Here is a 26,989-nt window from a genome sequence, read left to right on the forward strand (position 1 = left end):
CCCCTGGGAACTCAGTGCACACGTCCATTTGTGTGTGTTTGTTTGTGTTAGTTTGTGACCAATGCAAGACACTGAGAGGTCTCATTTCATTTCAACCAGACAAAAAGACAACTGAAATGTTTGTCGGACATCAGCAGAGTATCATTAAACTTAAGGAACAACGGTCACCAAGTAGGTTTCTGGAATATGTTTATATTTCTTATCCAACCAGGGATGATCAAACATGGACATCTAATGCAAAGTTTGATTAAATTATTAAAACATATATTGATCTGCTGCTCAATGTAGACATAACTTTGCAGATACCCATCTTTTGTGGGTTTTGTAATTCATAATGAAGCTGAACCATGTGTTGCTGTTAAATCTTTCTGTTTTTGTTCAAAGAAAACGATCTGTGTCATAAACAACAGTCTTAATGCAGACTAAAGGATTTACCTCATTTGAATAGTCTTCATATAATTTGTTTCACTGCAATTCAAACTCCCAACTTGTCATATATTGGAGGTCTATACTTACAATGAAGAAAACCTTTTAAAACCTTGCTACTTTAAATTTTGCTGCAGGACTGTGGTCAATTGAGGGATATTAGACACACCTTTGCGATGCTGTTTTTAAAAGTACTTACAGCTGATAGTTTAAAGCTGAGAGCCAAAAGCGACCATGCTTGACCCCTGACTGAAAGAATGAGCTCTGCTTGATGTCATAGTTGCACTGCACCTCTTGTGTCAGCAGTCACAGATCTACAGAAAGTCTAACGTGGTCTTATGCTTCACATTTCTCTCTTCAGAGATGAAGCGGTGCAGAAATGGCAGACGACATCTCTCGGAGGGAAAATTCCCTTCTATACATCATCATTTTGTACTGCCGGGACCTTTCCAGCCCCACATTCTCTTATAATTTAATTTCAGTTCAAAGTACTCCACTGACACGAGAGTACAGCAGGGTTTTCAAATAGCACCAATGTTAAATATTACGATTTTGGCAAGACAATCTCTTTTGAGAATATGTCCATCACTCCTGCTCTAACTGTCCTTCAGGCTGATTCTGAGACGTCATTCTCCTAGAAGTTAGTCATATAAAGGGTTTCTGAATGCTCAATTTATACCCTGATCTGACAATCTAGGAATGTGAAACTAAATATACCCGAGTTAGCTGAAAGACAAATTTTCATCTGCAGTCTCTTTAGCATCATGGAATTAAATACAAACTATTAACATACGTTCATTAGTATAGAAAAAAAAATACAGATACTAACAATACTATTTGGGTAATGAGAACAAATAATCTCCAACATAGGACTTGATACAGTTAAAGTTACCATGGTAGGTACAGCATCAGTGTTCATATTGTTGGTTCTCGACAAGCCATTTTTCAACACTATATTTCAATGAATGATAGGATGTTGAGTCCCTTAATGATCGTGGTATTCAATACCACTAATGTGATGTTCTGATGGAAAAGACACTCTGGCCAAATGTGGTTTTCCTGAGTGGAAATTTCCGAAATAAATGTTTTACACACCCCACTCTAAAGTACACTTTTTTTTTAGGTTAAGGAAAATAAAACGCTTAGTGACAGTTAGGTAAAGTTCATGTTAACATTTTGTTGTGCTGATTAAAGAAAGTGAAATATCTTCTTGGGAAATTTGTTAAAATGTTTCCAGATTGCCAAACTTTGAAAAAACATCATTGAAGTCTGATGAGCTAAAGACACAAAGTAGACTTCAGGCAGAGCTGGGAACACGTCCAATAATCTGTTAATGGTTCAGCCAAACCGGATCAAACTGTACTGAACCAAACTGGACCAAACTGTACTGAACCAAACTGGACCAAACTGTACTGTACCAAACCGGACCAATCTGTACTGAACCAAACCGGGACAAACTGTACTGAACCAAACCGGGACAAACTGTACTGAACCAAACCGGGACAAACTGTGGACCAAACAGCACTGAACCAAACCGGACCAATCTGTACTGAACCAAACCGGGACAAACTGTACTGAACCAAACCGGGACAAACTGCGGACCAAACAGCACTGAACCAAACCGGACCAATCTGTACTGAACCAAACTGGACAAACTGCGGACCAAACAGCACTGAACCAAACCGGACCAATCTGTACTGAACCAAACCGAACCAAACTGTACTGAACCAAACCGGGACAAACTGTACTGAACCAAACCGGGACAAACTGTGGACCAAACAGCACTGAACCAAACCGGACCAATCTGTACTGAACCAAACCGGGACAAACTGTACTGAACCAAACCGGACCAATCTGTACTGAACCAAACCGGGACAAACTGTACTGAACCAAACCGGGACAAACTGTACTGAACCAAACCGGGACAAACTGCGGACCAAACAGCACTGAACCAAACCGTACTAAAATGCGGACCAAACTGTACTGAACCAAACCGGACCAAACAGTACTGAACCAAACTGGACCAAACTGTACTGAACCAAACCGGACCAAACAGTACTGAACCAAACCGGACCAAACAGTACTGAACCAAACCGAACCAAACTGTACTGAACCAAACCGGACCAAACAGTACTGAACCAAACCGAACCAAACTGTACTGAACCAAACCGGACCAAACTGTACTGAACCAAACCGTACTGAACCAAACCGAACCAAACTGTACTGAACCAAACCGGGACAAACTGCGGACCAAACAGCACTGAACCAAACCGTACTAAAATGCGGACCAAACTGTACTGAACCAAACTGGACCAAACAGTACTGAACCAAACTGGACCAAACTGTACTGAACCAAACTGGACCAAACTGTCCTGAACCAAACCGGACCAATCTGTACTGAGCCAAACCGAACCAAACTGTACTGAACCAAACCGGGACAAACCGTACTGAACCAAACCGGGACAAACTGTCCTGAACCAAACCGGACCAATCTGTACTGAACCAAACCGAACCAAACTGTCCTGAACCAAACTGCGGACCAAACAGTACTGAACAAAACCGAACCAAACAGCACTGAACCAAACCAGACCCCTTGGTGGAAACAGGGCTTACTCTCTCTGCAACTGCCATAATATTTAATAAATCCCTTATGGCAGTATCAGAGAGCTAAGTAAATATTTGGACCTATTTTTAGAGGAATGTAGGGACATGTAAAGGTATGATGAATGTGTGTTGTATGGATGGTGTGTAGAGTGTCTGTCCATCTCCTGTCAATCCATTTAAAATCCATTTTTTCTTTCCCCCCTCCTTCCCCTCTTTTCATTGCCTTCATAATAGGATTCATAGATCCAGACACATGTCCTATTCACTCCAGACAATGGGGGACGCTCAACACCCACCAGGAAGGAATAAGGACACTAAAGGAAATGGGACTTTCTCACTCCCTGGCAGTGTTTGTGTGTCTGAATGTGTGCTAAACCGTGAAGCGCACACACCACATATGCCCCAACACCCTATGAAATCATCACGGGTGACTGCCCAATATGACAAATGTGAGGAGACAGGCTATAATGAGAAACATTGTTGGAGGAGAGGAAAAGCTGGACGAATGAATGAATGTGTGTGGGGAAAAGTGAAAGTTAAATAAGAAAAAAAAAAAGGAAAAACACAGAACGGGAACGTCCCCTGCAAACAGCAGCAACAGGCTCCTCCTAATGACTCTCTCTTTCCCTCATCGTCTCCCCATGTGCTCATATCAACCCTGTAACTCACCAGAACTAATATCCAGACCACTCAGAAAGAAGGTGAGGAGTATTTCTGGGCCTCCTGACTTCCAATTATAAGTCCATTTGGTCACGGATATTTGAGGAGCGAGAGCGCGGAGAGAAAGAGAAATAGAGAGGGGGCGAGATTTGAATATTTGGATATTTGGCGAGTTCGTTCCTCTCTCCGTCATTGCTCGATCAATTTCCAATTCCACAACCTCGGAAACTCTCAGGGGTCACGGCAAATCAATGAGTGCTCCCTAACGAAAAACTGAATAATTATTCTATGAATCAGAGAGATTGGGATTGGTTATGATTTATTCATCAGGTTTTTTTCTTTATTTTATTGAGGCAGCGCTGCATAATAGAGCCGTAGCGAATGAGATGGATGCTGACGGCTTACAGAAACATAAAGAGGGGGAGAGAGTGAGAGATGAAAGGAAGGAGAGAGCGCCTGTCAGGAATGATTGAGTCAAATGGACTGATGGAAAAAGGAGATTGATGTAGGAACGTCGCGATTTTCTGTCTCCCTCTGTACTGCTAACATCTGTATATGATGGAGTAACCCGGGCCACACGTTATTTTTCTCCTTTTATTCTACTTCATATCTTAAGGTCACACATTGTTGGTTTAGTCTGTTTGCAAAATCAAACTTGTTACTTTCAATATGAAGAATTTTTACACTAAAATATCTGCATAAGGAAGCGGGAATTGCTACTGAAATCTGCCATACTGTTGTGCTGCTTTGATAAAAGATTTCATGTAAATAAAAGTTGAATACATCATCAGTAAACGTATGCTCTTCCTCAAGTTGGTTTCGCCCATTCTGAATTTGTTTTTAATCAGGCGAGGGGGGGCAGGGAGTGGGGAGTAGCCGAGAGAATCACTCCCATGATTCTCCCCCTGGTGGAGGAATTTAAATACTGTGCATTTAAAACGTAAAAGATAGAAAGCAAAAAAATCACCAAATTTATTACCTTAAAAAAAGGAAAGCTCCTGCGAGGAACTTTTCATTTCTGTCGATTTTGGCGCCCCCTGTGGACAAAACAGTCTGTTTTAACTCTTTGCTGATCTTATCTTTTACCAGTAGTTTTCTAACCTTATTTTGGGTCCTGACGTCACTTCGACTCTACTGTGGAGCAAGTTCACATTAATCTTAGACCACATTTAGGATTTTTATGTTTATAATATTAAAGGCAGGCCAGGGTGATATTTTGGCAAGATGGATGACAGACATTAAGAGACTCTGCAAGTTTCAGGTTTTGGCATTGGCTTTGGCCCACAGTAGACTGTGTTGAATATATTTTAATATACAATATATCTTTTATTGATCAATGCATACAAATTTCAGGCGACTCAATTTGATTTCTTCAAATGCAACGTTCATTGTAAATTGTTGCCGTAGAAAATATATAAAAGGTTGTTTCAGCAGCATGTTGTGGATCGCCTTGTCTAAAACCTGACAGGCATTACAAATCAATATATACAGTAGAAGTAATCAATCTTGTTCCTCATAGTGAGACAATGAGTCTGCACAGAACACTGGAAACCGACGGTATACTTTAACTTTCCCCTCCTGGTCTTCATCCAGGACGATAAGCAAATCCTGCACACCTGAGCCTGCACTGAAATTGTTCCCTTCCTAAAATAAACGAGTGCAAAGTGTGAATGCCCATCACATCTGAATGCAATTTCTAATGGACTTTCTCAAGGAGTGCAGGCTATTACCAGATGTAATCAGTGAGGTTCTTTGTTATTCTTGTTACTGTACATTGCAACGTTTACGACATTTCTGCCGGTGACTTTTTTTGCTGGCTGAAACAGAAGCAAATATTCCACCAATAAAATCAATGCAACTATGTCTGTTTATTGTTGTCAATTCAGTGATACATGTTTAATGATACATTATTTTTGCACTACTCGTAAAAGTTCCTGGGTCTTCTCTGTTTCATATCATACTCAATACTTTTGGTCATGTTCTCAGATACGACTTCACGGGTCCCTCAGGCTATTCAAATGTTACTGTTTCAAGTCACTTACAATCCCTCCGTGCCGTTTACTCTTCCCTTGTGAGGATTAGTGTTTCTTAGATTTTTGTGCTGCCTGGCTTCCTCTGACATCAGCAGGAACAGAGATCCATGTTTACTGTCCAATAAGTACTAACAGGGAGAAATGAAGCGGTCTACTTTCCTCCTGAGGGAACTCATGGATGATCACATCCACTGACTAACACTGACCTGTATTGATCACAGTGGAGACGAGGCTCTTTTACATGCTCCTGCTCAGGGGAGGCCTTTGTGTGTTCGGCCCTGAAAAGATAAAAGCTGGCGTCTGCAGCAGAGAAGCAGTCTGTAAGATATTCTAACAGTGTGGACTCCCTGTTGACAGCTCTTTACAGACAGGAGGCCTTTTCTCTGTGCTTCACTGACTCACATCGTATTCAGATGGAGCAGAGGCTGACAAAAGAGGAATAAATACATGACTGAATATGCAGGAGTCACAGCTTTTTGGTTCTTGACTTGTGCACCTTTATTGGCTCATTACCACCAAACACACAAATGCAAAATAAGAACTAACATGCAGGGAGAGGGACTCCAAACAAACTCCAAACTCACTGCACACCAAACAGAAACACCATTAACTTACACCTATAGGCATGAAAAAATGTCCAACTTTGATAACATAATATGTACTTTGTTAATTCCCTGAGGGAAATTCAGATTTACACTCTGTTAATTTAGACTTCATGTGTCTTTGTAGTATTATGACCATTGCCTATAATCAATTTCATGCATTAGGGATTGGTTCTTGATACTAAAACCAACTGTTTTTGGTGGATTCCATTTTTTAAAACTGTATAAATAAGAGTGTTCAAAACAAATAATCAAATGTGGCTCATCATGTTCAGGGTTGCTGTGAGCAAAAGTCGATACCTGGCTGTCATAGGGAAATTTAGAGTCACAGATTACCCTAAGAAGCATGTCTTAGATTGTGGGAGGAAGCTGGAGAACCCAAAGAGAACCCACCTGAGATGTGGTACTACATAAAAAACTCCACACAGGCCCCTCTCCGGTTTGAGGTTTGAACCTACCTGTGACGTGAATAACCAACTGGGGGCAATTCCCCTGCTTGTTAAAGTAGGTTCTATGGTACAGTGGTTGATAAGTAAATCCCCCAATTTGATTTTCTAACCTTAAAATGTGTCAAAGAGGCCTTTAGTTTCCATTGCAGTAAGTTATATTAGGCAGCATGGCTCTGTTCTGGGACCTCTCCATTTTTGCAAATGTGGACAGCCTAAGGCAGGGACAGCAGCAGCAAGGAGTAGTTCAGGACAAAGCAGGCCTCAATGACAACCAAGAATGACATTGATAAGACAAATAGAGCATGAAAAGGGAGATGAAGTTAAAGGTGGGATGCAAAGCGACTTGCAGAGGCAGAAGCAAGGGTTGGCAGGGAAGTTCAAACTAGCTATTTTGTACAAGATTTGACCCTTAAATTGCGAGATGATTTGACTTGGAGGCCTTGCTGAGTACATTGCTAAATTAAATGGCATTCAGAGTAAAATAGAGAAAAGGGCGTGGCTACCCTGTGATGGACAAGTCCCTGAAAATGGCAAAATGTCAATAGAAGAGTGACATTGTATGCACCTTTTTATCCTAATAGGGTTTATTCTGAGTCCCCCCCAAAAATGGCACCAGCTTAAATTCTAAAATCTAGGCCCCGAAATGTCAAAATGGAAGTCCAGAAGCAAATGGCCCTAAAAGTTGGAAACACAGAGATGAGCCTGAGGCCACTAACAACCTAAAAGAAGCCAACTTTTTCCGTGTGTTTCCGCCAAATCTTCCATGTAAAGCCACAGAAAGAACACTAAAGACCACCCTACGCCAGAATATTCATGTCTTTATTCAGTTTTAAATTAATTTTACTGCCTCGACCGCCACCCAAGGCCAGTCATCAAACAGGCAAAACAACAGACTAACTATTTAATGATACTTTATGCACACAGACTTAGTTAATATTCATCAGAGACTTGCTTTTTACTGCTACCAGCTGCAGGAGGTGGTGAATCTGCTGGTGGTCTCATTGGTACTTTTAACTCTTAAACAGCATTGTTATATGATAATATGAACATAATGAACCCCCTTTCTCACACACACACACACATCCTCACACACACAATGCTTCACAGGCTGCAGGGACCATAATAATGCATCACAAGAGCAAAAGGAGAATTCCCTACAGCAAACTGAAATGAAAGCCAATGTAGCTCACACTAAATCATCTGTTGGCTCTGGTGGTTTGCCAGACTGTGGATAAAAAGAGGGTTCACAGTGGGAAAAGAGTGAATGGTTGTGCTTGGAAAATAGTTCACGTTTTATGGGAAATGGTCGATTTTGGTCTCCTGCAGTGATATATTTAACTGATATATCCAGTGCTAGCTGTAATAATGCATCTCGGCAATATGCGAGTGATATTCAACAACCAACCAGTCAATAAGACCTGTTGCAACAGAAAGTTAATGAGAGGTTTTCCATTGCTTGTCAGACTTAATTTCAACCATCTAATTATGGGATACCGCTTTTTCCCATTCGGGGTTGCAAGGGGGGGCAAACCTACTGTCGATGTCAACTATAGCCAATAGTTGGCAGACGCACATATCAACCTCTTTTTGTGTGTATAACATTTTCCCCTGATTTTCAAGAGCACCTTACACTTTTGTCTACTTTGACCACATTGAGAAACCAGTATTTCTCCTTTTTTTCTAGAAGCCATATTTATTGGATGCGAGAACTAGCTTCCTTGGCAAGCCAGGAATTTCTGCACTGCAACAAGTCATTGACGGAATAACTAACTGTAGTGTGTACTGCGCGATATGTTTTAAGAGTAAAATTGTAGGACTGTAAAATAGAAACACTGAAGTCCTTATAAAATACTCAGGTTAAAACCTGGTGCAATATACAGGGCATGCATTTATTTAAGGTTACTGTACTTGCCAATGCTTCCCAAATATGTAACAGGCTAGTCTCTAAGGACAATTAAACATGGTACTGCACATTAAATTTAATTATAAAGACTGACGTTTTCTTTTCCAGAGCATATCTGTGTGTTATATGTGTGCAGAATATATCATCAAATCATGTGACATAAATGTAGTTGTGATGTCATCATTTACATTATATAAAGATGAGGACTAAACATGGCTGAGGTCTCAAGAGATCGTAGTTCAGAGAGTCCCGTAATTTCAAAGAGGGATGACGTTTAGATGATAAAGAGATCCTGGTTATTGGTTATGAGAGAGGGAACGAGGGAGGCCCCCTGAAGAGAAATAAAGGGGTCATATGGAGTACTGGTGTGTGGGGAGACCTAGAGAGTAAGATCATGTGATATGATTATAATTATTGTTTGTGAGAGGAGGGAGGAGAAGAAAGGTGAGGGGGGAAGAAAATCAATGAAAGCTAGATGAAGAGTGGCAGGCATGATGAGGGAGCTTCATGGAGAGATGGTTGATTGGCCCCTTTATGGCCATGGGGAAAACCCCCCACACATTGATATCAAAGAGCTGAAGTCTGCATACACATTTATATATAAATACTGTATATCTTACAGCGTTTATGAAATAAACTCCTGAGTACTTCCAAAATGTATGGAATCCTAAAACTTGTATTCATTTGCCTTGGATGCAGCTTCTAACTTTTTAAAATGAAGTCTACTTTTATGGTTTTTTTATGACCTGGGTGATGTGCTGGAGAATCTTACTTCAGTCTGATGCTTCTTGGGTTGTGATTGCTTTGTAAAAAATACATTTGAGACATTGAGATCAATATTGAAAGCTCACCTCAACATCAGCACCAATCTTTTTTTGTTTGTTAACATTTCCATGGCAACTAAGGAAACTGCTGATGAGCACTGCAACATGGTTTGAAATTTCAAATGAAGACTGAAAATAAACTGAAGTTAAGGATTGTTTTTCTTCTTGTTGAATGTCTCACCAAGATTGAAACAATGTTTGTCTCAAGGTTTAAGCTAAAACTGGAAAGGAGAAGATTAACACGTCTGAAAGACGACTGTTTTGGTACTGGCTGTTTCTCACGAAACGAGTGAGAACGAGTAGTTCTCATTATGAACGCATAGTTTGGCACATTTCAAGACTTTTAGGACACTGAAAATACAACAACACAAAATATATCATATTACTCTAAACATCCATAACCCACAACTTCCCTCACAAGCCTGATGTTCACTTTACAAGGGCAATGATTGAAAGTGAAAACGTTGATAGAGAATTTAAGTAAAGATCTTTCACAGCAAAAAGTTATTAAAAAATAATGAAAAACTCACCTATGACTGGCGAGACGTCAGCGTTGGCTGTGTGTGTCGGTGGCAGTGTTCTTGGTGGAAAGCCAGTGAGGGATCATGACCTTGTCTCCAGGCTATTGACTCCCACTGGTTGTATTTTGGTCCAAAACATTGTTGAACAGCAGGTTAAATCCATCAACTGTATAAAAAGATGGACGATGTGACATCTCCCAGAAGTGAAGTCAGCATATTTGGAAATCCCCCTACTGGCTGCCTGCAATATAGGTCATAAAGCCCGCCTCCAATCAAAGTGCACATATGAAAAACAAATCATTTAAAAAATGCAAAACATCTCTTGGAAAGTTAAGGATTTTAAAACCTGTAGGGGAAGTCTGTAAGATTAAGTAAAAATGAATAATAGACACACAGAGACTGTGAAGGTAGGAAGCAAGAAATATGGTTGAGATCTGACATCTTGTCTCGTAACATAACATCTCTTTATTTATTTTTTTCATTTTCTTCATACAGATAGGAACTGCTGCTGAAAATCTACAGTAGTGTACAAGAGGCGTGTCGCCATCGTCTTCAGGTCTTTTTGTGGTGGCAGCGTTTATGTGGCACTGACCCAGAATCTAAAGTTTGTCCAGAATGTGTCTAAATTGTACATCCATCACCTCAAGGAGTGCGTCGTTTGACACGTAAATACAGCCTGTAATCCATAAATCTCTGCAGCCTTTAAACGTATACTGTATACTTCTTTATTTCCAACCCTCAACTTCATCAATATAGATAGATCTGTGATTTTTTTATTCTTGTGCAGGTCCTTGCAGAGTTCAAACCATGCAAACACACAGTTTGTTGTTGTAGAATGTGTTAATGTGTCCAGCTCTTTTTGCACATTTGTCCATGCTTTGATTTATTTGTATTGTCCGATTCACCGTCACTCCCTGTTCTGTCATTCTGCAGTTACATACAGGATTTTCTTTTGTTGTTGTAGTAATCTGCAGTTAAAAGTTATCAGTGTTTTATCACTTTCATTCCCGGTGCATGTGTTTCTTTTCCTTTATAGCCTCACAAATGTTCACATTCACCCGTGTGTAGTCTTGTCACGGCCTTTCCGAGGAAGGAAACACAAACTCATACTCTCCGCCGGTGATTCGGTGTGTTTCCTTGTGCATTCACAGCCTCTCGATGTCCCTATATTTCTTCCTCAGGATGGAAACCTGGTCCCTGAACAGCACAGGGTCCAGCCTCATCTGGGAGTGCACCAGAGGCATGAAACCCAACCAGTGGCTGAAAGCGTTCATGCAGGTCTGTCGCTGGGCAAAGTGGTCAGGGTCGGCCCACCGAGACGACTTGGATCCCTTGTTTGTTTGTTTGGAGAGGGGAGAAACAGAGATAGACAGGAGAGAGAGAGAGAGAGAGGGGGAGAGAATAAATGAATTTGAAGGTCTAAGGAATATATAAACATAGCTCTTAGAAGTAAATTTACAGTAAATTAGAAAGTGGTGCAGTAGAAGAAAAACTCCAGTCAAAAATGAGCAACTGAATTCAACATAAAAACATTGTAAATGCCTCGTTCAAGAACGTCAATCAGCAAAGATATCCACATCTTAAATGGTTTGTTTTAAGAAGCTTGTTGTAGCAGTGACAAATCAAATGGGACATGTTATGAAAAATCCACTTCTACAGTGTTTTTGAACATTTATTTGGGTAACCTGAGTATCTACTGACCCACAAAATGTTCATTGCATTTAAAGAGACACACACGCCAAAACGGAGCGTTCTGAGAGAGCTGGTTTATACAGGGTCACAAACCTCCTCTGGTGCTTGATTCATGTTATATTTTGACCAGAGCACAGCACAGATGTTTCATTTAGACCACAGGGGGACTGTTTGAAAAAGTGGAAAAGGAGGATAAAATATATTCTTTAACTTCCACCAGATGCGTGTGCATTGGTTGGTGCACCAACAGGCTCAGAGCGCAGCACAGCCGGACAGCTGGAGTGCAAAGACAAAGGAGTTCCCGCTGTAATTATGGATTCATCTCGGGACAGCGCAAGATACTATGTTGTCTGTGGTATAATTGCCAATTGTTAGGGCTGGTGTGATTTTCTGTCTGAGTCCTTCTTCTGACTCATTTACACAGCGTCTTGTGCACTGATGATGGCCCCCTTGTAGGCGAGTTAATACAGCCAAACGATGTCCCATATGTCTGCAGGCTGACGGTTCAGGGTCGTGGGAGTGCATCCATGCTGGTGAAGCAGCTCCTTATCGTGGACAGCTTGTCATTACATGGCAGGAGGTGTTGCTCATACTGTATTTCCTGCTATTTGTTTCCACCACCTGCTCCTCCAGACAATCCAGGTCCATCATACTGACAAGAGCTGGTCGACCTGAGCAGCTGGTTCACTCCGCGGGAATCCCTCCAGGAGTTGTTGACAACTCCGCAAAAACAGCGGCGCAGCAAGTCAAACTGACAAAAAAAAATACAACTAAGTGTCTTTCCCATGTTGTTAGGAAGTACAGCCTGCTTTGACACTTTGTCTCCTCCATCTTGCCGGGTGGAATAACTTGCTCTGTTGGTCAGTCAGTGTGTTGGTCCAAACTAACTCACTCTGCCAGTGCAGCTGGGTCTACTTATTACCTGGGAGTGTAGCAGCTGATCACAAACTTTGTACTGGTATTAGCCGTTCTTGTTGCAGCTTATTTGACATCAGCTGCTTTTGTTTTATTGACTTTCTGTTTAAGATTTTGAGCCTGGCACAACAAACTAAGTTGACTCAAACATCTACAGTACATCAATGAGACAGGATAAGGATGTGAGGATTTAAACAGAGTAAAACTCAACTGCTGCTCCTCATTTATAAACGGAGGAATATAGTTTTTTTTATCCAAATCAACAGAACCAGAACCAGCTGTATCTCAATGACCCTGTCCTCCAATCAGGATGGGCTTGATGACATTATAATTCTCTGACAGGTGTAGGAGACTGGAAAGCACTGGGATGATATGTTTTTGGATTTAGTGAAAGGAAACCCTGCTTTTATTTCAGGGATATCGTTGACCTCTGCCTTTAAATGATATAAGAACTGTCCTTTTACGTTCAATAATCCAACCTGTTTGATATTTCATCTTTTTGTTTGACATTGTTTTTGCACTATGGGCATGAAGCGGAGGATACTAAATACTAGACATGTGTTTGGTGATGTCCTGCTGTTTCTGCTCGATCTGACAGCTGTAGAGCATTAAGCATGTAGGTACATGCATGACATCATCCACTCCACAGAGGCTGCTGTTAAATTTAGACAGATTGCAGACACGCTAACCCTTAAAAATGTTCTTTCTTTGTGAGAGCTCTTCTCTGTTATATTCTTGCCTGTCTGACATATTGTTCAGGGAGAGGTTCTACATGATAAATGTCAATACAGGCTGATGGTGACGACACCAGCAACTTTCTGAGATATTTTAGAAGAACTGCTCGAAGTTTCTGCGACTAAAAAAGTCGGAGGTCTTTGTTAAGAGAGACGCCGGGCGCTGCGCTTTTCCTCCAGGCATTCTGCAAAAATATATGCTCCCTCCTCATTGGGAACAACTGAAAAAGACGGCGGTGCTCAGAGAAAAAAAAAGCAGCCGACTGGACAAAGACCCTAAGAAGGGAAAGTTCCAGTGCCAGAAGATCAGATATAGATATAGATATGAGATTATTCAGTTTTTTGGAAGCATGCGGTTGTTGTTCTGACTGAATAGCGGCTGGACGACTCCATGATGCTATCGTCTCCTGCTGCCCCGTGTGTCCTCGCCTTATTATCAGACATGGGCAGCAGGAAGGGGAGGGGCGGACCCTTGGGTGGCTGCTGCTGGTGGATGAGATGGCGAAGGGGCAGCTGAGGGCAAGGTGGAGGGCAGCAGCCCATTTTGATAAGCTGTTGCATGAGGGCGGGGAGCTAGAGGAGATTCATCTGGAGTGCTGCAGGAGGGCGTCAGCGGGGGAGACTGAGCATCAGGCAGAAAAATGACACTATGAAAAACTAGTTTTTGACTCAAATATCTCTGCTCTTGAAAATGTAAATAAGACAGCAAATATCAGTTTTGACTTTGAGTTTCTGAATCTACACTTTTTCTTTCTAAAAAATGTTAAATGCTTGTCTGCTAATGGGCCAAGCACTGCAACCAGTCGGGGTGAAAAACGATAAGGAGGGACAAAAGACAATGAAAAAGAGGAAAATGATAGACAAAATAACAGGGAAAAACCGACAAAATCACATAAATGAGATAAAGAAAGACAGAGAGACTGAGAGACAAGACAGAAAGACAAAGACAAGAAAAGACAAATAGACAAAAACATAAAAAAGACACAAGAAGACAAGACAGAAAGAGACAAAAGGACAGAAAGACAGAAAAATAATGGAATGAAATTGGAAGGAAAGGGGGAGTAAATCTGAGTTTGCCGTGCTGCCTTCACAATTAAGACATTAATCACTGAGTCCATACTGCCGAGTCATCGTCCTGCCTGTGGTCAGGCCATCAATCAGTGCGTGGCATTAGGCTGGCCACACGAGAAAAACACACACACACACACACACACACACACACACACACACACACACACACACACACACACACACACACACACACACACACACACTTTCACATAGATGCACATACAGGGATGGCACGAAGAGAAGGTCAGGGTTGTATGCACCCTGAGGCTTCTCCTCCATTGCTCATTCAACACAGCAAGGTGAATCTGTTTCCATCTTCTTTTCTTAAAAAATAACTCAGGGGGGGATTCAAATTTTTATCTTTACAACGCACAACCTTTCAGTCTCTTTAAACCATTGTGCTGCACTATTAAAGGGGCACAATGGATGATTCGACCACTAGGAGTGCTGTGGAGCAACATCTGATAAAAAAAAGTCTTCTGATTGTATCTTGCAGTTCTTCATCGAGAGCAAGCATCCGACATGAGTCACTTCCAAAATACTATTTTGGGATATTGACATCAGTGATGAACAGTGTTGGGCACGTTTCTGAAAATAAGTAACTAGTTACTCACAGAGTTAATGCAGCGTTACTTTTTCTGCTTTAATCTTCATACTCATTATTTAGAGTTGCTGTGGCAGAATTGAGCTGGGACAACTCCAACTTTTCAAATAAGACTGTGGTCATTTTCAATTTGTAGGTATTATACTGAATACATCCACACTCAACAGTTGATATGAAGCATGATACCTGTCTATCAGTCTACTGGTCCAGCTTACAGATTGTGGAGAAGGCAGTGTTTCAAATCAAGCCGGCTGTTTGTACGGAGTGTCTCCTCCTTGATCTGCCGAGCTAACTTGAGCTGCACCTGGGTCTCCGGTGTCATCAACAACGCGCTCTCTGACCGCTAGTTTAGTGGAAGCGTGTCGTTGTTTTTATCTCGGTGCGTCGTTCTTGTGAGAGAAGATTTCCTTCCTGCACTTAGATGGCAACTCACTGCTATATTCTTGTCGTTTAACGAGAGCAGGGAATTTTGTTTTCGGTATTAACGAGACAAAATGCTCGCGCCTAAATGATCACCTGACTGTGTTTGTGTACAGAACGCAACGTTCTTTCTCCCAGAATGCTACTGTGCTAACGTTAGCGTAACCTTGCCCGCTTGCTGTCAGCTGTTTCACATAAAGTAACAAGTAAGAAGTGCTTTTAGATGTCAGAAATAAAAGTTGCTAATTCGTTACTGGTTACCGCAAATAGTAATGGCGATCGGTCCAAACTATGGTAATGTAGCAGGAATAAAGATTTTTATATGCACAAAATAAAGATAAAAAAACTTGTTTCCACAGTATTCCCAGGATATTAGTTGATTTAGCAGTACAAAACACTTCTGTCTTTAAATCTTTGTGGTCAATAACTTGCTCACATTTGTGTATTTCTTCATGTTTTCTGAAGTTACCCGAACGCTACCACAAAGCAGGAAAAACATCAAGCATCAAAATGTCATACTCACATGCTGTTCTGCTGATCTTTAAAATAATAACACACTTGAAGATAAAGCTCTACCTGGCTCATCATGGTTTCCTTGTACTGCTTCTTCTGCGTGACTTTGATTGGCGGCTGCTTGGTGACGGCTGAAACCAGGAAGTTCATCAGGATGTCTTCACAATTGGAGATGCGGTCCACTGTGGTCAGCAGGCTGGATGGGATGTAGTGTGTGTACAGGTAGTGATAATATCTGAAACACACACACGCACGCAGGCACGCAGGCACGCACGCACGCACGCACACACACGCACGCACGCACGCACACACAAACGCACGCACACACACACACACACACACGCACGCACGCACGCACACACACACACACATTAAAGGAAAACGACGGATTAGCCTATTTGCATATTAACTTCCATTCTTATGTTCGGTTCTTTTCTATTTTGTATGGCGGCTGTGTTGCACTCTCAGCAGCATGGGAGCACTAGATCACTGTCATCTGATCCCTCCCTGCCAAGGTCTGCACACACGCACACACACACACGCACACACACACACACACACACACACACACACACACATTACCCACCTTTCCCTCTCACTCGCTGACTCATTTCTTCTTCCGTTCTTTGGCATTTGAGATTTTAAATAACAAAGGACTAAAGAGTTGCACTGAGCATCCTAACAATAGAACAATGAGGGAACTGTTTATCTGGCTGACAAGATGCTTCAAATCCCCTCACTGACTCGCGCTCTGTGAAATGTGTCGCTCTGCTAAATACTTTGAGTTTTCATTTTCCTCTTCAATCCCAGATTTGTGTTTGTTTTTAAATCACTTTGTACGACCAAAGAGAGATGGAGATTTATCCATTAACTACATAATAAACATGAAATGTCACTGTTGTTTCATGTCTGTTAATGTGGATTTGTATCTTTTAGGAGAAGAGATTTACGTATTTATGTGGAGGTAAAACTCATCATACTGAGAATGATTCAGAAAAATTACACCACAAAAATTAGAGCTGTAAAACCTTTCTTATAGATAAATGATAGAAATGCTACCATCATATATCACCTCCTTGTTACATCTGAACCCCGGTCCATTTTTAACTCGCTCAAGTGAGAGACTGGTTCTCCGGGTTCCTCATGCCAGGACTGACCCGGGGAAAACTGCTTCTAGCGTTAATGCTTCAAACTCTTGGAATATTTTACAACAGGACCTGAAAATATTCCTTTTGGACACTTCAGAAATATTCTTCTTAAACGCCCAATACCTGCCTGTAACTGTTTAATTTGATTTTAATGTTGACTAATTATTGTTGTAATTTCAAGCCTTTTAAATTATTTTTATTTCATTGTTCTTATTGCTCTTTTATTGATTTTATTTCCTAGTAGTTTTAACTCGTTTTGTTTATTATTTATGTATATATTCTTGGAATCATTGTAAACGAGGGTCCCCCCCAATGATCTCTCAGAGAACTTAAATAAAGGTTGATGATGATGATATTACACTGTTATTTTTGAACAGCATGCATTTAATATACTGCTCTAATCTTGAGTTATTGCGTTAATTTAACATATTAGCAAAATTACAGCAGACCCACTGCACCCTCTCTGGTCTGAGTATGGCCTCAGGGTGCCCAGGATGTGGATTCAAAGAGGCAGCACATCTTTTGTACCACGCAGCATTCAGCTGCTCAACAAGCTCTAAATACAGTATGAACTTTATTGAACTTGCTACTTTAAATCCCTAACATGTAGCTGTGCAGATTGTGTTGGTTATTTTAAGTGCTGTCCTGTATAGTTGGTGATGTATTTTGTCACTTGTGTTTTTAGGCTTTGGTGCAATGCAAATTCCCCCACGGGGCCACAAAGCTTTTCATATCTATAGTCATATATTCATACAAACTTATATATTACGTATAGTTGAATCAGTGTAAAGTGTACTGACATCTGTTTCTCTGTGTAAATAAATTGCCAAGAAACACATGATTAATATGCTCAAAAATAGCAAAGTGCAAACTCACCAACATGACCTACAGCCAAACCAACACAGGTCAACTAAGTGGGCTTGTACACATTTTTTATGCAACCTTTCCTCGTTCCCCCTCAACAGAAAGAGGATTCGCTTGACCTTCTGCTGAAATGTTTTGGACAACAAAAAAAGTCTTCTCATTGCTCAAGGGTTAGCTAAAAATTCTTGTTGGAATTTGCAGATTAATGAATCACTTTTAAAATGTATCCATTGTGCATTTCCAGAAACATAACAGATTCTCATTCAAGTCCCTTTGTGTTAAAATAAATGTTCATGCCATTTTTGTTCTTTTTTAAAGTTTTCATATAATTACAACTGATAAAAGCTTTTTTTTTTATGAACAGTAAATCCATGCAGCAAAGCTTCAGTGATCGGTAGGTGATCAGGTTGGAGTACCTGTGGTAGAAAGCTGCCCCTGTGAGAACCATGGAGTAGTCATTGGTCCACTTGGAGGTGTAGCCCCAGCGGGATCTGGAGCCGTCCCAGTAGTGGCTCCTCGCAGGATAACCAACGATACGCTCTGGAAAGCTTTGCCAAACGAGAAAGGCAAAATCCACCTGTGGGATCAGAGGGTACAGAAAGAAGGTGAGGAGAGAGAAGAAGAAGGGGAACTCCAGGGGGGAAATAAAGACGATGATAAAGGAGGAGGAAATTGATGAGGTGCAAAAGATAGAAAAATGGAGGAAAGAGGAAATGGTAGACGGGAGAGGATGAGATGGCGACCAAGCAGCAACTTCCCATTTTGCAAAATGAAGCCAATGTGGAAGTGCAAAAACCTGCAGGTCATCGAGTGTTCGCTTGATGCTGGCTGCAGGTGCACGGGAAGTCAGGTATTATCCATAGTCAGGCGCGTAGCTGACCTGATGGGTGCGATGTAACGGTTTATTGGAAGGCTTAAAAACGTCTCATCCTAACTTTCAGTCAACCTGAAAGCTGGAGCTGAGGTGTGTCTTCTGAAAACCGTAACATCGCTCATACCTGTCAATCAGGTAAACTATGCACCTTATTGTAAGTAACACTTATCCTTCATAAACGGATGAGTCATCAACAGTACAGTGAGTGCTGATCGAGACATGAGCTAATCAGACCAGAACCATTCAAAGAACCAGGATGTAAACATGTTATTTTCTGATTTTTTGAATGGGTGTGTATGTGACTTCCGGTGCTTCTGCAGCCAGCCTATTGCAGCCAGCCTATTGCAGGCTATTTTACACTTCAGCTGCACTTAATTCTTCAAAAACTGCAGGTTGTCGCTTGGGAATGACATGTGGGAATGGAAAAACTGGTCGGATATCGAACCTGGGCCGGCCGCTCTGAGGACTACAGCCTCCATACACGGGGCACCACCTCACCACTCTGCCATCAGCACACCATAAAATGCTGGATTTTCATTTTGAAACATGGACTGTATTATATCTAAGATTCTGGATTTTTTTCTTTTAGTGGTTATTTCCTTTCTTGTATTACGTAGTTTGTGAATGTGACATAACGAACCACCAAAGAAAATCCTTAAGTAAGTGAAACCTGCTCAGCACTAAACCTATTTTTGATTTTTTATGCCACCTCGAGCTACTTAGTGTTTGTTTGCTTTCACTCTGCATTCCCCTTTGCTCTTTCTCTAGAAGCTTTAATGAAGAGCACTGCGCAAATCAAAAAGGACATTTAAACACTTAACAACTGTATGAATATGTAAAAAAAACACTGTGTGCAAAGAGCATGCACATCCTTCATCCATCCATCATTGTTCCACGTTTGTCTGACGCTGCCTTGGCTGTCTGGCTCCCCGTGTTGCAGACAAAGAAGAAATTTGATGTGGAGCACCTGGTGTCCTTGAAGGGGCTCGAGCTACCTGCTAAAGTGCCTCCTTTGAATTCAAAGACACCAAAGAGACAAGCAGGCAGACACTCCAGAGAATAAAGGGATCAGCACATAATGAAATACCTGGTTACACACACACACACACACACACACACACGCCTTCACACACACATAAACTCAGGAGCAGAGGGAGGAAATTAATTATTGGTGTAGTAGAGGTGGAGAGATGAGTCGGGGGAGGGGAGAGAGGGGATGTTCTTTAGCGATACCTTGTGGCTTCTGTCATGAATCGCGTGAGCAATTACTGTAAAGTGTGCTGCTCTAAGCTGAGAGAAAGGTTGGAGCTGACATAATCAGTGTAGCCCCAAAGAACTGACGTCCTATGTAGTGCGTGTGTGTGTGTGTGTGTGTGTGTGTGTGTGTGTGTGTGTGTGTGTGTGTGTGTGTGTGTGTGTGTGTGTGCCTAATGTGTTTGTATGTGAGATATGTCATATGTCTTCAGAACAGGGCTAACAGGATTAATGATATCATGCAATTATAATTTTTGCCTTCAGAGATTAAAAGGCTCTTTATAATACAATCTGACATGCGTATCTGTGTGTGTGTGTGTGTGTGTGTGTGTGTGTGTGTGTGTGTGTGTGTGTGTGTGTAGGTGTGTGTCTGTGTGTGTGTGTTAACGAGTCAGAGTGACAGAAATCGGATTCTCTGAGCTCATAATCTGTCTGTCTTCATTACGTTTGAAAACAGAAGCTCTTGAAGGAATTCAAAAGAGTGATGAAAGCTGACTGGTCTGTGTGTGTGTGTGTGTGTGTGTGTGTGTGTGTGCGCGTGTGCGTGTGCGTGTGCGTGTGTGTGTGTGTAACATATTCTCAGTTCCATCTTGTCAGATATCTTATCTTGGCCTGCTGAAGCTCCAGGTACCACTCCCACTCTAGCTTCGAGTATGGCAGCTAATAATAAATATGCAATATCCTGTAGATCAAGTTTTTCATAATAAATCAGAGTTAACCCCAATTCACACGTACTCCGTGCACGCCGCGGTCCGTCAGCGCCGCACACTACGTTGTACTTAGCTTCCACTCTAGTCTATCATTGTGTTCACACAGGGCGCGCTGCGGTCCGTCTCCGGCGCGAGCCACCAACGGCGCTGCGCTCTGCTGCGTTTCAAATACGCAGCGAGTCTATTTTCACCAGAGTGCGCTGCAGGCACGCGTCAAGCTGGACAGAATATGACAGCCCGGACAGGAAGTCAGACAAGGAAACGCACAGAGCATCCGGTCAATTTCAAAATAAAACACAATATACGGACCCGCGATCGTATTTTTCATCACTTTATCAACATGACGTCAAAACAGGAACCGAATGAACAACAATGCATCCTCAGAAAGACAAAGCAACATGTTGTTTGCATGTTTTTCTCTTTATTCCCGCGGGATCTTGTAGTTCTCCTGTGATGTGTCATGGGTGCGCTCCGCTGCGCAAACGTCACAGAAACGGAAGAAACTGTGTGGCCCTCTCTTTACTGGTATGGCACTAAAGGAGCTGGTAACAACACGAGTATTTATAAGAAATCTATGACTCATGTGTTTGATGACTCATTGTTCCAGAAATTCACCCCGCTCAGCAACCCACAACCTTTAACCTCCAACACAACTTCCACTGCACTTCACAGCAAGAAATGACATTAGTGGAAACTCAAACTGAATTCTTTTACACATCAGGCCACTGACCAAGCTGTTGGATTTAATGACATATGAGTGATATCTGGCTGGTGTGTGTGTGTGTGTGTGTGTGAGATACATACTAATAGATTCTACAAGGCCAGAATTGATCTGAAGAGCAGGGGGTCAATCCAGCAATAGATCTGTAACAAATCTCTCTGGACATTTGGCTTTAACATGTTCAGCATCATAAGATGAAGGAGGGTTGCGTCACTTGTCATCTCTCTCTGTATGCGGTCTTCTTCAGTCTCTCTGTATGTTTTATGTATTTTTATTCCTCCCCTCTTTGAAGCGGTTCCCCCTGCGACGCTTCCACTGTCAACTTCCATCTGATAAAAGTGAGGGAAAATGTGTCTTAAACGGAGCTCGTATCCAGCTGCTTTTGGAGTGCTGTGGCTTTGATGAAGTTTCACCAACAATCTCAGCGTGATCCCCGACAGCCAGCTGGGGTCTAAGGTCCAAAACTGAAGCCACAAGCAGTCTACCGCGGGTTTCTCGTTTAAAACATCTTTTCAATTACAGCAGCTCTCCCCGGGGGACTCTGTGTGGTTACGTCTATAACCCGGTTACATCTCAAAGTGTTCTTGAACATTTATGAGAAAACTCTTTCCAAGGAAACTTTCAACCTCTGGAAATTATCAGCTGTCAACTTCCCTTCGATGACAACAAACTGGATACCCTTTCTCTACTACGACCGGACATACAAGTGATGACAAAGAGCAGCAGGCAGGTCACCAGAGTGGAAATAAATCCCACAGGGTGAATCAGAACCTCGGCTTTATTTCTGAGCTGTTTTCTTTTTGCTATAGTGTCAACGGACACCATAGTGGACTGACATCACATTTTCTGAATTTCTTCCTGAAGATTGATATGATTGGAAGTCCAGATTGTTTGATATGAATTCATGATGAGATTTACGGCTCTATGAAGGAGTTGCTCCGTTCCTTTCAAAGAGCTGTTCCTCGTTTAATTACTTTTTTTTAAATATCTTGCCGTTCTGATTAAATCCAGAAGGTGGGGGGTCGTGCCAGGCAAAGGCACCACATGGCAGACATGAGGAAGATGGGTGAAGAGATGTTCTCTGGCTGCATTGCATACAGAAAAATCAAGCCCCGGAGACGGACCGATGCGCTCGCTGTGGAAACACAATTATTGACTAGAGAGGCAGTGAACACACCGCGAGCAGTGAACACACAGTGAACATGTGGAAATTGGCAGCTAGTACTATAGGGTGATTTTTTGTTGTTAAGAACATTTAAAAGTGGGGAAATCAATGGTTGTTAGGCTTAAAATGTCATATATTTGTATTGAAGTTTTTGCTTGATGATGTGTGTAAAACACTTTTGTACTCAATGAATTCACTTGCTTTGTTACAGTTGTCTGTAATCCAAATGACCAAGGGGTAGAAAAGTGTGCAACACTATTTACGATCATAAAAGTTGAAACTGACAAACCTGCACACTGATAAATACAAACATCCCCACATCCTGCTAAAACCTTGACAGTCAGTTAAGTAAGTGAAGATCACATCGCAGTAAAACCTCCACATCCAGCATATTGAAAATGTCTTCCAAAGGGCATATCGCAGCAGCACGCTCGGCCGCCCAAACAGAGACAAAAGCTTTGTCAGGTTTTTTCCAGCCGTATTCCTTCCACTAATCTCTCTTCATGGAACAATCGAACATTTAATGAGCTGAAACAATGTTATTATGGAATTGGCACAACCGTTCTTCCACTGAGGTATTATAATATGAGAAAAAAAAAAAAAGGAGGCCTAACGTTCTCTCTTACACATTTCCACTCACTTGACATATTTCATCTCATTTCAATGAATCCCCCTTTTTCATATTAAAAGGGCAATTAGAGCAACGGGTTAGTGAGCACAGCAAAGACTCACTCCACGTCCCCGTTGTTATTCCTCTCTCTTTCTCTCTCCGACATCTTCCTCTACATCCTCTCCTTTCATGAAACAGCCCACACGGTCAGAAAAGTTTGAGTTGTACAAACTCACACGTATTGCTATGCCACAGATCGTGGTCCTAAGGAGTCATTGTGATCCCGTCAGCGTGCAGCAGAGGTGAGCATCGACCTTCTCCTCGTCAATAAAACATCCGAGTTTAAAGATATATCAGATCTCTGGGGCTCATCGGGTCTCACAATCGATTAATGATGGCATCTTTAACGTACTGAAGGGAAACCAGGTTTCTGTTTGTAATGACTCCTTCACCCATGAGCTGGTACTGATCATTTCACTTCCTATTTAATGTTTCAAATCTTTGGAACATCTCGAGCACCTACTGTGAAATTGTACGATGGTGTAAGATGAAGTTATTTATTTTTAGTTTAATTTGATAGATCTTTATTTTTCTCTGGTTGAGAGGAAGTACATTTGTTTTTATTTAAGGCTAACTTCATTTATATTTATATTGTGTACCTGGCATACAATTGCAAAAGTATGATGCACTTTGCCTTTAAGGTTGCTCATGGTTACGGTTGGTGGAGTGATATTGCTTTAACACATGTGAAGTGATGTGTCGCTGCTGTCGTTGTTCAGTCTGGGTATATCCTGCTTGCTTACCCACATCTGAAAGTATATTTATTAAGTCTACAGAGCGTGTATTAACGTCAAGACGACTAAGTGTTAATCTTATAATCACACACAGTACATTTAAGCTACATGTTGGGGGGGCTACTTGGAGACAAGAAGAAGTGTGATTGGTCTGAATGTGTTGCATTCATTTCTCCTTAAAGTTTCAGATATGGATGTGGTCAGTGCTGATAGAACATAAAGGACATAATACTGAAGAGTTTCCTCCAATAAAGACCGCTTTCTGATACAATTATGTTCTGCATCTTAAAGGCACGATATACAACATTCAAATATTCCCTCTGTAAATATATTGTGGAGTTAAGGCGTCCTTAAAGGAGAGTGACAGTGCTGCCTTCAGCTTTTGCTCAGACGCCCAAAGAGATATCGTACATGTTTTTTTTTTTTTTTGCGAGTGAATCCCGCTGCTGCCAATACGTGAGGGAAGAGAGATGGCACAAGCCACTCAGGGAAGGCTGACCTCACTCAGGCTTCTTCCATTAATATTTACAGTCTATGGGGATGATGCAGCAAAGGGCAGAGGTCGGTTTCAAACCCACAGCCGCTGCGACATGGACTGTAGCCTCTGTACATGGAGCGCACAAGATATAACTAGCTAGACTAATGGCGCATCATCCTGATTCTAGATGATATGAGTTCTTGAAAATGAAACACTTGAGCACGTTTTTTTAAATCTTTCATCAACAGAACAAAGAACAAACGTGTGCTTTACATTTTGGGTTTTGTGGTCAAAGAAAAGTTTTGAGTTTTGTAGGTGTAGAAAGTGAAAGTTTGACATCCACTTTATATACAAACGTTCACCGCAGTAGTTCCATGTGAGTTATTCGGGTTAGTAACTTTTCTATCATGTCACAGTCTTTGATTAAAAAGGGGGAACTGAACCATTATTTTCCCCTCCTGACAATGCTTTGGACAATTCACTGCTTTCTCATTTGTTCTAAAACAAGTGTCCGTGTACCAAACCACTGGGGTGTTTCTCATCCTCTCTTCTAAGTAACGACTAAGACTTTAATCAAAGAGCCGCTCTGTGTTTTGACAGTGTAATGATACAGACACAGAGGTAATGGCTCTTGTAAAACGACTGACTCTGAGAGAGCACTTTGTTTTTCATTACACCCTCATCAATACGCTCTTCTGCTCTCCGTTCTTTATTTCTTCTGACTTTGAGGTTTTATCTTTATTTCTGTCATTTGGTCTCCTTTAATATTCCACTGTCTCTACCTTTTTTTCCAATTTTCCATTTATTTTTTCTCTCTTTCCTTTTTTGTATTTCAACCATCTCATCTTTTATTTCTGAGATTTTCTTTCATTTTTAATCTTTGTCTTCTCAACACATTCCTTTATTTCATTTCCTCGGTGTACAGTTAAATTAAAGCAACACCTTTGTAGTGGTATCATTCTTAACACTACACGTTGCAGTTATTTAAATTAAGACTGGGTCTTAAAGCAACATTTTAAATAACTTCCACAAATACTGGCGTCTGTGATAATAACTCTTTGTTTTGTATTTTAAATCTGTTGTCCAAGTTTGTTGCTCTAAACTTCCGAGTCATCAGTTCGATTTCATCTGATGCATTTGAAACGATCCTCTAAAGGCCGATCACATTTACCTACCCGGCTTCAGTGGCGGTTGCAATGTTTGGCAAAGTGGGCCGATTTATTTCTAATGAATGGTATTCATGACCGTGCGTGGGCCGACTGCCTCATTTCAGGAAGGATCAATACTGCGTTAGGACATCAGCACCTTTGGCCACTGACATCAAACCATGAGAACTGGAGCTTCTTGTTTCACAGACTTAAGAATTGTGTGCAAAAAAATACAAGTTTGGATACTTGAGTTAGAATTACTCTTCCTCAAAACTTGGTCATGTTGAACGTTAAAAATGAATTATGCTGGACCTGTCAAAGCTTTGCAAAGTCTTGAAGTCAAACAGCGTAAAACTGGAACCAAACAGAGAAACTAGAAGATCAAACCCTTGCCCCAAAGTGACAAGATGGCGTTGTTTTTGTCCCGGGTTTAAGCTGTGAGTCCATAAAATATCTACATTTAAAAGATGATTTGAAGTAAAAAAATAAAATAAAATAAAAGGTACAGTTCACCTTCAGTATGTTTTTTAAGCAGGCGGCCATGTTGAATTTGTGTCTTCACTGTTCGGTGATTCATTCAGTAATTGAGATTCCAATCCAGATGTCTGATAACAATGTTTTGGTGGTCTTGTGTCTTGGGGATTGTGGCCGTCTCACCTCATTTTGTTGATAAAGCATCAGTGTCTCAGTTCACCGGCTCGTAAACGTTGTGACAATGGGTTGGATAATTCCTCAGCGACTCACCTCATTTGTCGAGAGAACCGAGTCTTCATCCAGGCTGAGAACAGCGTCGGTGAGGATGACGTCGTGGGGGAAGAAACGACTGCTCATGGTCTGCAGGGACAAAGACAAAAGAAAGAAAGAGATAACCAACAACCTTTGTGTTCTAAATTTAAATTTCAGTCTAGAGGAAGATGTTCAAAGAAACAGAGAGTTGAAGTTTACCTCATCAGAATAAGAATCAAAGTAATTTATCTGTATTCAGCAGTTTTTCATGGATTAAGGTTGAAATTCATGAGTTTTAGAAAAGTAAAGACACTAAGCCATTTTTACATATCTAGTATTTAACAACACAAAAAGTGGCCAAAATATATGACCATTAAGAAGATGTGTTTGTGTCACTCCCTGCTGTGTGTCCATCGATCAACGAGCCGACTTCATTCATTCTGTGTGAGTCTTTATCAATTCCATGCCTAACAGAAAGCCTAGCAGACCTCCATCCATTAGCTTAAAGAGGGCTGCTGCTGATGGT

The 26,989-nt window shown here is 41.3% G+C and overlaps 2 protein-coding genes across 2 annotated transcripts in view; both read right to left on the reverse strand.

Moving 5' to 3' along the window:
- Positions 1-26,989, reverse strand: part of c15h1orf131 (chromosome 15 C1orf131 homolog) — a 282,944-nt gene that overhangs the window by 44,579 nt on the left and 211,376 nt on the right. The gene's annotated exons all lie outside the window — the stretch shown is intronic.
- LOC109986428 (exostosin-1) overlaps positions 10,463-26,989 on the reverse strand; it is a 183,690-nt gene continuing 167,163 nt past the window's right edge. The window contains exons 10-13 of the mRNA XM_065963908.1: positions 26,482-26,571; positions 18,400-18,560; positions 16,035-16,206; positions 10,463-11,353 (exon numbers count right to left, since the gene is read on the reverse strand). Of these exons, the coding sequence (XP_065819980.1) occupies positions 11,168-11,353; positions 16,035-16,206; positions 18,400-18,560; positions 26,482-26,571 (609 nt within the window). The 3' untranslated portion in view covers positions 10,463-11,167. The remainder of the gene's footprint in view (positions 11,354-16,034; positions 16,207-18,399; positions 18,561-26,481; positions 26,572-26,989) is intronic.

Source organism: Labrus bergylta, chromosome 15 (genome assembly GCF_963930695.1).
Source record: "Labrus bergylta chromosome 15, fLabBer1.1, whole genome shotgun sequence".
Taxonomy (NCBI): domain Eukaryota; kingdom Metazoa; phylum Chordata; class Actinopteri; order Labriformes; family Labridae; genus Labrus; species Labrus bergylta.